This window comes from Colius striatus, chromosome 9, assembly GCF_028858725.1.
Source record: "Colius striatus isolate bColStr4 chromosome 9, bColStr4.1.hap1, whole genome shotgun sequence".
NCBI lineage: Eukaryota > Metazoa > Chordata > Aves > Coliiformes > Coliidae > Colius > Colius striatus.
In genome coordinates this window covers 2,928,313-2,940,894 of record NC_084767.1, presented here as the reverse complement: position 1 = coordinate 2,940,894, position 12,582 = coordinate 2,928,313, and the positions used below count along the sequence as shown (strand labels likewise).

The 12,582-nt window shown below is 44.8% G+C and overlaps 1 protein-coding gene across 4 annotated transcripts in view; it reads right to left on the bottom strand.

The window, feature by feature from the left end:
* Positions 1-12,582, bottom strand: part of NSD1 (nuclear receptor binding SET domain protein 1) — a 63,651-nt gene that overhangs the window by 33,836 nt on the left and 17,233 nt on the right. For 3 of the 4 annotated variants that reach the window (XR_009819255.1, XM_062002372.1, XM_062002370.1), the window contains exons 4-8: positions 10,470-10,642; positions 5,965-8,548; positions 2,353-2,474; positions 1,915-2,206; positions 34-143 (exon numbers count right to left, since the gene is read on the bottom strand). Coding sequence is in view for 3 of the 4 variants with exons in the window: in XM_062002372.1 (XP_061858356.1) it covers positions 34-143; positions 1,915-2,206; positions 2,353-2,474; positions 5,965-8,548; positions 10,470-10,642 (3,281 nt within the window). In the remaining variant the exon portion in view is untranslated. The remainder of the gene's footprint in view (positions 1-33; positions 144-1,914; positions 2,207-2,352; positions 2,475-5,964; positions 8,549-10,469; positions 10,643-12,582) is intronic. The other variant, XM_062002371.1, reaches the window with a different exon arrangement.

Genomic DNA, 12,582 nt, shown 5'->3' with positions numbered 1-12,582 from the left:
TCTGTTTTTTTAAAAGACTTATTGGGAAAGTACCTTCTTTGGGGTTGTCCACTCCTCCTTCTTTGGCATAAAGGCAGTGTCCAAATCATTGGATTCCAAGAGCTTTTTAGTGGGCTTCCTTTGACGCTTGCTTTCAAAGTTTCCTGCAATGAAACTCTTCACATCAGATAAATGGGTGGTTTTCTTCTCTTCAGTCAGACTAAGACCATTAAGCAAACATCAGGCAAAGGTTCAAAACAATCTGCTTCACCCTGGCTTTGGGAACACAAGCTCCTTGTGCAGAGATGCCAATTACCTGTTTCTGTACAACTTCCACAAAAATGGACCTCAATCTGCCATGCCCTTCAGGCATACCTCAATATGTAAACCAGAAATCCATCCACAGGAGAGCGATTGTGAAGTCAACGCCAGCAGGTAACATCCTGGCAGCACAATTCAGGTCTTAATTTCCCAATCACTTTGATCTGGCATAAGCCAGTCTCACCACAGACAAACACAGTGCTGCCTGCACTCCCACGCCACTCACATCAGCACTCCTGCTGTGTAAACAGGCTAAAGGACACACTCCCTTTTAAAATCACCTGGCAAAGGACACCCCAAACAAACCAGCAGTAATCTGCACCATCTCCAACTCAAGCTTTTTGCTGGCACTCAGGAGGTAACAAGTGTCTAGACCTGGGCTCATCCACACTAACTTTGGCAACAGTATGAACTTAGAATGACCAGGAAACGGTGATGTTCAGAGATCAGGACACTCCACAGCAACAGCCTGCTACCCACCCTTCCCTCTTCACCTGCTTTACCAGCCCTGGCCGTGTCCCTTCTGTGACACACACCTCTGTGTGCACTGCTTACACAGCAGATGCCTACTGGAGGGACAACACAGCATTGTTCTCAAGGCAAGTCCCTTCCAACAGCTTGGGCTCTGTGTGCTTCAGCAAGAGGAAGAGCTAGGCAACCTCTGTATACTGGATGCTTGCTCCTACTACTGCAACCTGCTCTGTTCTTGCATCTCCAACCTCAGGTTTACATCCCTATTTTTCGTTCTTGTAATCTTCTCCCACTTTCCATTTCTGACATCCACAAGCCTTCAAGGGCAATCCCTCTGCCCTCAAACACAACAGGCTAACTGACCTCCCAGTGACTGGTACCTCTCCATCTGCTTGGTGTAATTTTTTTGAGTACAGGCTCTTTAGAACAGGAACAGTGTTCCCTCCAAGTCAGTATAGCCAGACCACCAGGGCTTCAATTCTGGACATGCTACCACAGAACAAACGTACTGCAAAGCAGACCCCAATACTGTCTCTGCTGGAAAGAGGAAGAGTCCATCAGACCACACTCACTCTTTGCATGCTGGGCCTTACTGGAAGCCAGGTCTTGGCTTGCTGCTAGTACAAGTCTCCAACAATTTCTACAGATGAGGAGAACCTTTAAGAAAAAAAGTTTTTTCAGAGGGATTTTTGTGCTACAATTCCCTGAGCTCACCAAGACTGCAAAAAGCTCACCCCACAAGCTCTGCAGATTGTAGACTTTGTGTCTCAACCTCAGCACAGCAATGTCCATACAAAAGGTTTTAACAGCAGAAAGAGACTTTCAAGTTAAAGGGATGGCACTGTTTGCAAGCAGAGATGATAAGGACTCAGGAGTGACTTCCTTCATTTGGACAAAGCAATATTCTGTGCCAGGAACTAAGGAGCCAACAGCATTTAAATGTAATCATTCAGCTCACTGGGTCACTCACTGCACTGCCCTCTCTCACTTTCCAGCACCAGCAATGGTCACTGAATGAAGCAAAGCAAAACCAAACTATCATATCATCTGCTACTAACCTTCTCACACTGACCAAAGCCACTGTCTCTGCTGCACTTGCGACACGTTCACTTACGAAGCAGAACCACACAATCTCCCACTTACCTGATTTTAGGAATCTCTCTTCTGCATCTGGAGAAGCAGAAACTTCAGAAACATCTGAGGAAGAAAGCACTAGCTCTGGAAAATCTGAAGGTCCTTCTAGAAGCTGATGAGTGGGATCAGCAGAATGGGATCCTAGTTCTGAGAAGGAGCACTCCGCTTCAAGGACTGGAGGGGACTCTTTGGTTGAAGATGGAGTTGAAACCAAAGAACTTGGCCCCCGCTGGCCATCTCTGTCAGGACTGCATTGTGCAGGAAGACCTCCTTCAAATTCAGATCTCACCACAGAATTCACCTAGTGTAGTGAAATATGTTGGTGAAAACATTCATCCTGCACAGCACTGCACACAGCAAGAACGCTAAGCCAGTAAGAACACTTTGAAGACACACAGATCAGAGCCCCAGAGTATAGCCAGAAAGAGCACATCAGCCTTCACCCACCTTTTGCAATTGCTCCTGGCCCTTCTTTGATTTTTTCTTGGGTGCAAATAAGTGATCATATTCTTCTGCATATTCCAGAAGCCGTTTACTTGGCTTTCTAAGGCGTTTTCTCTCTGAATGTACTAAGGAAAAGAAAAGTAGCTTCAAGACTGTGTTTCTGAGGTGATCACAAGACAAAACTCTCCTCATAATCTGTAGATAACGGTTGTTCCTGCCTTCTCTTCCAGAGCCTCCGTGTGGGGAAAGCCCTGATGCTTCCTTCTCTCCAATACAGCCTTACAATTTTTGAGCCTTTTTCCACAATCCTTACAAGGACCTGGGAGACTTCAAGGATTTCAGATAAAGAATCAAAGAACATTAGATATCTGACTGACAGACTCTTGGAATTTTACTCAACATCTCCCTAGACAAACTACACCTAACTTTGTGATACTTTTAACAAATCCTAAGACCATTAGCAACTCAGGCTCCTAATTTGCTGTTAACCCAAACTGCTCTGGTATTAGTGCAGGGACACAGGAAAACATGGTCTTCCCGTAACACAGTTCAGTCACTTCTTTCACTAGTAACACACCAGTGTAACTCCTTCCCTTCCCCTCCTCCCTGGCATATTTTTCTATACACAAGAGCCTTGTATTCCCTATCTAGTACTCCAAACCCATTCATTGCCTTTGCTTTCTGACAATAGGTTCCACAGTGAGATCAAGGAGTGAACAGTGAGCAGTCCTCACCAGGCTGCAAGCTCTTCAGGGCTCATAGGTCTTTGTTTTAACACAATGCTGTGCCATTGCAAGGGAAACCCAGTAACAGGTATTTCCTCCATGCAAACCCAAGCACCCATGCTGTATCACCTCAATACCCCAACACACTCCAGCTCTTAAAAAATAAGAGCCTTAAGGCTCTGAGTGACCTTGACTCAACAAGCTGCAAAAGCAAGATGAAAAGCAACCTTCTGTCTTTTTCTCACTTCTCAGAATACCTTTGACTTTTCCCCTTTCTTAGCTTTCAAAATTGTAACATATCATCATCAAAAGATTTCTCCTAGTCACAAAAACATTTGTGGTCTCTTGGAAATGTACGAACAAACAATAAATACCCTCTTCACTTCTTTTCATGCGTAGGACGTGGCTTTTTCTTCTTTAAAACAGAGATGTTTTATAACAAAGCATTCCAGTGCAACACTTCAGAACAGGGATGTTGGACAAGACTGCTACACTTTATTGTGGCTTTGTGGTTAAACAAGCATGAAAACATCAAACTTGGCCAAAAGAGAAGAGAGGAACAACCTTCTCAAACACTGCTATTTTCAGCCTCTATTAATGCTCTGCACGGGTCTCTGGGTAAAACAGACATTTGAGCACAGTAGTTAGAGGATAAGTATCCTCACTGGGCAACTATTTAGAGCCCCAAAGCCTCATAGCAGAGCAGAAGGACTGGCTTCATCACAGTTTTTTTCCCCACAATATGAATCCCATACAAGCATCCAAATGCAGTCTGACTGGCACTGGCAAATCACATACCTGATGAAATCACTATTTATAATATTGTTTTACATCAACAAATTCCACCAGTCTTCACTTCTGCTTTATTTGCTCTGAATTGCACCACTACACATTTTTGGAGCAAAAATATGCCAAAGGTTGCCATTCAACCATGATGAAGACTTCATATAGTTTGAGGTCAGTGGAAATGACACAGTTGTGACTACAGCCTGTCTGTCCCTTACACCGATTTCTGCTTGCTGCAGAAAAGGATTAGCCATGTCTTCTCAAAGCACTGGCAAGCAGAGGAAGTACTTTCTTTTCTGAAAGCTGCAGTCAAACTTAAAACATCACTCTCTCTACCTTGTAATTGGCCTTGCCCAAATGGTTTCCACAAATGATCTTCTCACAGCATTAGACTCGCTACCACCAGCACACTGGGGATTCAACATCAGTGCAGACAGCTCCCCAGGCACAGAGGCTCTGCTGCCTCCCTACAGCATGTCTGCCTAGGTAAGCTTGAGGCTTGCTTCAAGGCTCACATGCTATTTAGGGCAGGGGAATTAGAATACACTGCTGTTGCTGATCTGTCACTTTTCGAAGCAAACCCAGGCCCTCACTGCAACCCTGTATGCAGCACCAGCATCCTGCCCTCCTCTTTACCAGTGCCATCTTGCCCAGGAGCCTGCTGCCTTCCTCTCCCAACATTATTATCTCTCAGCAGCAATTCTTCTCTATCTCTCTCTTTAGACTGGCTTCTTCATCTCACAAAGCAACATTACAGGGACACTTCAATTGCAAAACCATCATGAAGCTATGAGAACTCATCTCCATCTTTGTGCAAACAAGGAACTCAGGTGGGCTGTGACGCTCCTGCAGCAGAGCCTTGATGGTCCCAAAACAATAGGCATCCTCTCACCTGCTCTGCCAAGACTTAAGTCCTCAAAAACACAAGGTCACAGCCAGAGGAGCCAGTGAATGATTAAGCTTGTCACGATTTCAAGCCAGAACTTTTACCCCACACACTAATTTTCTGTGCCTGCTGTGACTTGCCTTGGGCAAGTCCTACAACTACTAAGCCAGGAGCTGCCTTTTCCACATTGAAACGAGAGGTACAGGAAACCTTCAACAACCATTAACAGCAAAATACACACACCAAAACGTGCACTAAAGAAACATCTCTGTGACAAAACACACATAGGTTCAAAATTATGTCCCATTAGATTAATTTATGATACTGCAAACAGACTTGAGCAATTCAGTTTGGTAAAATCTATGTAAAAAATTCATGGTGTTCTTTTCACTATGGTTTGCTTCCCCAGAAGCCTGAGAACAATGTGTTGAACGTGGATCTGCTGGACCTATTCACTCCACAGATTCCCCTTTTCTGGCTTTAACAAAACATCCCTGTCTCCGTGAGAGGCATGGGTGTCCAACCTTGAGTTCCTCAGAAGCCTCCTCCTTCCTAGGTCATTTCCCTGCCAATGACGCTGCTTTACTTCTGCCTGCCATCTTCCAGATCCACCTCCCATCCAGCCTCCCTGGTAGCTTCCCCTTCACCCCTCAGGCAACCACACCAGAGCTGTAAATTAGGAAAACTGTGGGGTTCCCCAATTCATTCTTAGCAACTATTAAAATTCCACACTAAAAGGAGAAAAAAACCCCAAAACATTGTCCTGATGAAATCCTACACAAGAAGCCACAGACTCCATGTCAAACATCAATAGAAAGGAAAAGAAGAGCAGCTACTGAGGCTCAAGTTTCCCACAACCTTCTAGCACTGATCTATCCAGGTAACACCAAGCACGTGGCTTCTAAGGAACATACTGTGAAGGTTAAAAAAAATCCTGAACTCAGAAGGATGCTTTTACCTACCACTGTGGAGAAACTAATGATTTGTCATGTGTTTAAGCTTCCTGCCCAAAAAGCTAAGCAAATTCCCACTATAGCTCTGCCTTCTTCGTCCTCTGTGCGTATAGAGAACCCAAAACCAAGGCATAGCACTTTCTTCAGCTCAGATGCACACATCTCCATGTTGTCAAACAGCCCCAAGATCCATAACTTATGCTTTAAATGAAAAAGTATAAAATGTATAGAAATACACACTCTGGCGCAAGTCCAGCTCCCTTACCTTGTGCAGAGAATTCAGACTGGGGAGCAAAGTTGCCAAGCTCTGTTTCTGAGTCCATCACACTGTTGTTTGGCTTACCACATACATTCAAACGTTTCTCAACTAAGTCTAAATGATTCTCATAGTCCTGACCTGTCGGGTCTCCCTCAAGCACCTTTGAACGAGGGGTATGCCTACGTCCCAAGCACTCATTTCCCTTCAGTGAAAAGCCACGAGAATTCAGGCCAAAGGCACTCTCCAAGTTTCCTTGTTCCCTAGATCTACTGATGTGCTTATTAGATCTAGCACTGCTTTGGTTAAAACGCTGCCATCGCTTTTTGGGTGCTACGTGATTTACATCATTAGACTCATCACCAAGAGAGCTCTCACTGTTTGCCTCTGAATCCAAGTCTGGACTCTCCCCATTCTCAGCAGCAGTGCAGCTCTCAATATTTCTACCAGCTTCAGGTCTCCTTCCAACACGATCTAAATTGTCATCAGATAAACTGGCAGAGTCTTCATCAGTTGAATGTTCTGTTAAATCAACAGACTCTTTCCTCTCAGTATCTTCTGCTTCATTACCTAGAGGACTGGTAACCGAACCATGAACGCGGAATGCATGTTCTCCTGAATCTCTGGATAACCGACTTAGCAACTTACTTGGCCCTCCTGGTTTTAAGTCCTTTCTGTTTGAAACTGTTTTATCTCCAAGCTTTGATGACTGCTTAGATTTTGAACAGTTGCGTTTGGGCATGCAATTTGTGCCGTTTGTCCCAGAAACAGCAGTACTCGCGGGCTCCCTTTTACTAGTACCAATCCCTGGCAACTTGGTTGGAGGACTGCATGAAAAGGAGGAGTTGCTTAGAGCAGAGTTTGGATTTACTGTTTCCTGGACACAATCTCCATTTTTTTCTATTTTATACGGGGGACCTACAATAGACAAGGACTTCAGACAACTCGAAGTGTTGCTTCCAGAAACGTCAGTCGTGTTGGTATTTCGAAACGGGACTATATTTTGACCAGTCATCAGCTGCTGCTCTTTTGTCTTACTGTCGTGCATATCCTTCAACATCATTAACAAGGTGCTGAATTTATAGTCTGGCTCAATGGGCAAACGACCGTGACCCGAGGCGGAAGGGAAAAGTAAAGGCACTGTGGCCTTTGGAGTGCCAGAGTCACCCGCGTCATCGTTCATGGAGCGGTAGGACAGCTCCTTCAGCTCCGACAGGACGTGTTTCACCACAGCTGTTTCTATTTCAGCAGAATCCCTGGCTTTCTCGTGCATGTTGTTTAACAGTTTCTGACCGTCGACTTTTCCGCTCCTCTGAAGAGAATCTCTCTGAAGGCCAGAGAAACCTTTGGTATCAGAAGGGCAGTGATTCACACCACCCTCCTCTTCTGCAAGAGAAGCCTCCAATCCAGCAGCTTTTTCTTTATGCTTGCATTTTATACTCCTGATTCGGGGCAATTTCATGCTTTTCGGTTTTAAGATTGCTTGGTTTGCGGCAGCAGGCCAGGAGCTGTCCTTGGAAACACTTTGGGGAGTAGTGTGCTTTTTTGCTAGGGAAAGATTGTCATTTCTCGCATCTGAGGAGTGCTCGAGAGCCGGCAATGACATCTCAGCATCAGAGAAGCCTACTTCAAGCTCCCCGTCTGCAAATTCAGCATCAAGTCTGCTGGTTACTGAGCCTCCCAGAGCTTTGCGATCTCTGTACGACTTCTTCCTGGCCCTTCTGTTGCTCTTCTGAGAAAGGTACATGGAAAGCTTAATGTTTCCACTTGATGTCATAGGAAATTCCTTCTCCACTTTATCTGAAGAATCACTAACTTCAAGAGCGCTCGAGGCTCTCTCTGAACTTTGGTCCATGGTATCTGCATCACTGTTCCCACCATCTGAGAGGGAAGAGGACGAATCCGATTCAGTTTGCTTCTTCTCAACACCAGCATCAGATGCAGAATAGTGTATTTGTAATTTGGAACTGCACAAGATGCCCAGGGAGCTCTTCTCTCTCTCCAAAGGTGTGTTGGAAAACAAATCCCCTTGGAGAGTGCTCTTCAGAGCATCGCTTTTACGAGTCTCATAGTCCGGTTTCAAAGGGGTCTTTTCAAAACGTCTCTCTCCCATTGAGGAAAGCAAATGGTTTCCCCTGGTGCTACTGGATGCTGTCAGGCTGCTGGCCATCCGTTGAAGCTCCTGAGACGCATGTTTATCTGGTAGGTCCCCGACAATCACGTTTCTAACTATGCTGTCTGGCGTTTTTTCTCTGATTTCTCCCCTGGATGCTTCCCCTCTCGTGCCAATCTTTTTTACTCTAGTCCTTTTTCTGCTGTCAGAGCTTTTTTTCACATGTGGCTTCATGTGCAATTTTCTTTTTTCACTGGCCAGGTGTCTGGAGTCAAATGCCAAGGATTTAAAACAGCCATTCAGCTGCCTGTCCCTTTCTGCTCCAGGGTCGCTGCTGGCATAGCATTCTGACTGCACTTCCTTCTCACTGTCCAGCTCGCTGGAGTTCTGGCTGCACTTTTGATCCTCTGGCCCCCCAAGAAGAATGTCTTCTGCCTGTCCAACACTTACTTTCCATTTAGCCATAAATCTTTGAGGAACCTTTAAGTTAGAGGAGACAAAAAAGAGAAAGAAAAAAAAAGATGAGGTCAGCAATAAAAGTGAGACAGAGACATACAGGCACAGAGTCCTGCATTTTGCATCTTTAAGACAATCATATGGGGTCCCAGAGACTGTGCCTAGTGGACACAGAGAATACTCCTCCTGGGTTAAGTACGCTGCACTCCTACTGAGCCTAATAAAAATCCCTGCGAGTTCCCAGAACAGCAAAAAGGTTCCTGCATGCACAGGTCTCCCAGGAATCTGATGTCCTGGCATCCCAGCACACCCTCAACACAGTAGCTGGTTAAAGGGAACGTCTATGGCATGGATCTCTAGCACAGAAATGCAAAGCAACAGCCAACAAGCATCTCAAGGCAACTGCAGCACTATTGTCATCTAAATATTTGAACAGATGTGCTTGCTTTACTCATTCTTGATTACTCCTGCATCCGGGAACTCAGAGCACAATTCAATCTTCCCTCTCCAGCAACTCACCCTGGTACAAACATGAGATACACACACATCTAAAACAGGCTCTTATCAAATTCAAGACATGCATTACCTAGAAGTCTCAGCTTTAACTCTGTACCTTTAATATAAAACAAAAAGCACTCTCCATACCAGACAGGAAACTGCTAACTAGTAACAGTAAGAAACTTATCAACATAAATAGTTCTTGGCTGCACAACAGCAAGTCAAAGGCTTCACAACCACTCCTAAAATCAAAGTCATTTACAAGGCAGGAGGAACGACTCAAATTTCTGACACTTTTCCTTTAAAAATCCTACCCAAACAAAACCTCATTTCAGCAGATTGAGTAAGTTTTATGGAGCCCAACAGCAAAGCAGCCAAAACTTTCAGCTTCACATCACACCTTGCCTTCCAGGCATGTAAAGCTGGGTATTAATGTGAGCAACAAACATTTGCTTCCCTGTATTGTAGCCATTCACACACAGGACTCATAGGAGCAGGAAAGTCACTTGGGATGGGAGCATGTAACTAGTTACTAGGGGGTCAAGAAAACAAGAAGATAAATTCTTAAAGAGAAGATACTGAAAATGCCCCTGAAAAAGGAAAACCAAATTAAAGTATTGCACCCAGGGGCTCAACATCTGCAGAAGCACATTTAATCTGATGGTTTTGCATTAACATGGGTTAAGCACTTCACTAACAAACCTCTAGGAAAAAAAGAGAATTAAAAATAACAGGCAGTGGTGTCTGGTTTGACTATCTGCTCCCTCACAGCAACACAGCAGCCTCTGTACTACTTCACCTTAGCAATACTAAGAACTTAACTTCTCCAGTCACCTTCCTAAAGATGAAGAGCAGATCCTCACGTCACTTCACATTACACTGGCTGTAACTGCTCAGGGTTGTTATGGTTGGAAATGGAGATGATGCGATGAGCCACAAAACTCATTCCCACAGGCTCACTGATAAAATGTATTCCAAGCCAAATGATAAGTCCTCTCAGGTTTCTCTACAGGGAATTACTGAAGCAGGGCTAAAAATCCCACTGCTTTATCTCAGCCAGTGATCTAGTGAAGCGTGCAGCTCCACCTCTGCTTCAGATCAGCCAAAAGAGGCTGCCAGAGAGCACAGGAAGTTATTTAGAAGCTCCGTAATAAACATCAGGAGAGGGCTGCTCAGAGCAGAGGAACAGTGAGACTGCTCTGCCTCTGATAGCTGTCTAGGCAATAAAAGCAGCAGGCCACACCCCAACTTAAAAGAGAGCCTAGAAACTCCTGGCAGCTTATAAACTGCTCATTCTAAGGATGCAAAGAATCACTTCCCTGCTCGTGTTGCTGCAGTCACTGCCACAGAAGAAAGCTGCCCAAGCACAATTCCAGGCATAAAGGAATACTTTGTACAGCGCAGATTCAAAGCATCAAAAACATGTCAGGGCAAAGAGATTTTTCACCTTATGTTTGTAGCCTTTTTCCTTTTGCTTTCCTCTCCTCCGCAGGACAGGCAGCTCTTCAAACTGATGTCTTCCTTCAAAGAGGACAATAGCTTTCCCAGCAACCCAGGCTTTCTCTGAAGGTTCTCCTAAGGGATCCACATAGTACTCTCTGTATGGTCTTCGATTGCTGACTGTTTTGAGAAATGGAACTGAATTAACCCCTTGCTTATAACAAAAGACACACAAAAAGAACCACAGAAAGCGGTAACAATTTCCCAGGTAACTTTCAACAACTTACTGCTTAGTGACATTCCCACATGAATGCCAGTTCTGGGGACTTCTACTCAGGACTAAGGGAGACCCTTTGACCCTGTCTATGTTCTGTGTTGCTACTCTATTTCTAAACATTATTTCTTTTCCTTAAACAATGGATTAACGAGTCTAAGAAGGGTCATCTCCCTACAGCAGACTACAGCTTGGCTCAAAAACATCCAAATGGTTCTTTCCTTGAGAGACACAACATTTGAGGAAGGACGTTTATATTTTCCCTACTCCCTGATTAATGATTAAACAGTCCAGTCCACTTGACAGTTGGAAACAGGCAACTGAGCCAGCAACAGTCAGAAATGACACCCTTCTAGATAGCAGTTACTCATACAGGTTGAGTTTCTCTCCTACCACAACATACTGCAGGTTGTTCAATGCTTTGTTACCAAACAAATTCTCATTTAGGACATAAACATTAGCAGCAATATTTCAGGAAGTATCCCTGTGCACATACACTCTGCAAGGATCAGGTGCAACGTGGCAAAATGTTAGTTGCAAGGACTATCTCTGTGCTTTGGGCACAAAGATGCAGAGCAAGGGAAGCATCTCAATTGTAAGGGCACAAAGATTTTTCAAATGTGCTTTCTGGGTGAACACATAGCTTAGACTTTGCAGTCTGTTTGGTCTGTGCTGTCTTTTCTAGGAGTGCCAGAACATTGAAGTAGCCTGGCCTCTAGTGAGGCTGACACTGAGAGTCTGACCAAGACCACTAAGAGGACAACAATGACCAGGGCAGCATCAAACCAAGGGCAAAGATGACATCTCATTCATGGTACTGAGCTTCAATCTTCCAGCTCCAAAAATCTCCAAGAGCTTGTTGAGAAAAGGTAAACTGCTTTAAACAAAACAGCATGCCTCAAACCTAAGGGAAGAGGTTTTTGCACAAGTGATGAGTTTGAAGCGACTTGCCTTGTTTTGAAGGGCTTGTTCCCTTGGCAACAGGAGAGCCAAGGCAGGAAGACTGTGCTTCCTGCAGTACACAGAGCCCCTGCAGCTCCCCCTGCCCAAAAGCACCAGAGTTCAGATCCACTCACTCTGCCACCTTGGCATCAGGGAGGGGAGACTTACACACAGTCACAACTGGAAAATGCAATTTCCCCAGAGCTCTACTGGTTTGAATACGGATAAAATGTGATGGGAGAGTCTGTTGTGTAGCTGGAGATCAGACCTTGCTGGAACCTGTTAATAGCTTGTTTCCTCCCTGCAAAATGCCTTTATTAGCAATCCTCATACACAGGCTGAGAGGGGATTACTGGACAGCTATATGCATTAAACCCTGTCCAAAACTTCCATGGGGACGGATGTGGGGGAAGAGTGTATGTCTGGCATTATCTTCCAGCAACATCTTCAACAGGAATTTGAGAGCTCAAAAGGGACTATTTAAAGCAGCACATTCAGTATTGTCTGGAATTGGGATGAATGCCTCCCAAAGGATGGAGGGGGAGGTGGAAAAATAGCAAGTAAGATGACTACAGCAACCAGACTTTGGGATGATGGGAGCACAATGTAGGAAAAGCTACCTCATGTCTCTAGATAAATAGCAGAGGGCTCTGGGCTGATAGCCACTCAAAAAAAAAGAAGTCTAAACAATCTCAGCACTTGGTTCTCAGGACAGCAAGGAGAGAAATACATCAGGGAGCAGCAACCTCACCAGTCTACAGAGTTGTCAGTGGCAGGCGGCATCAGTTGAAGGGGTTCCAGTTGCCCACAGAACAAAAATAATCAGAAGGGGAACAAGGAACAAATAAATAAGCCTTTCCATTTGTGGCAGTCTCCCCATGGCAGCTAGTATTATCCTAAAAGC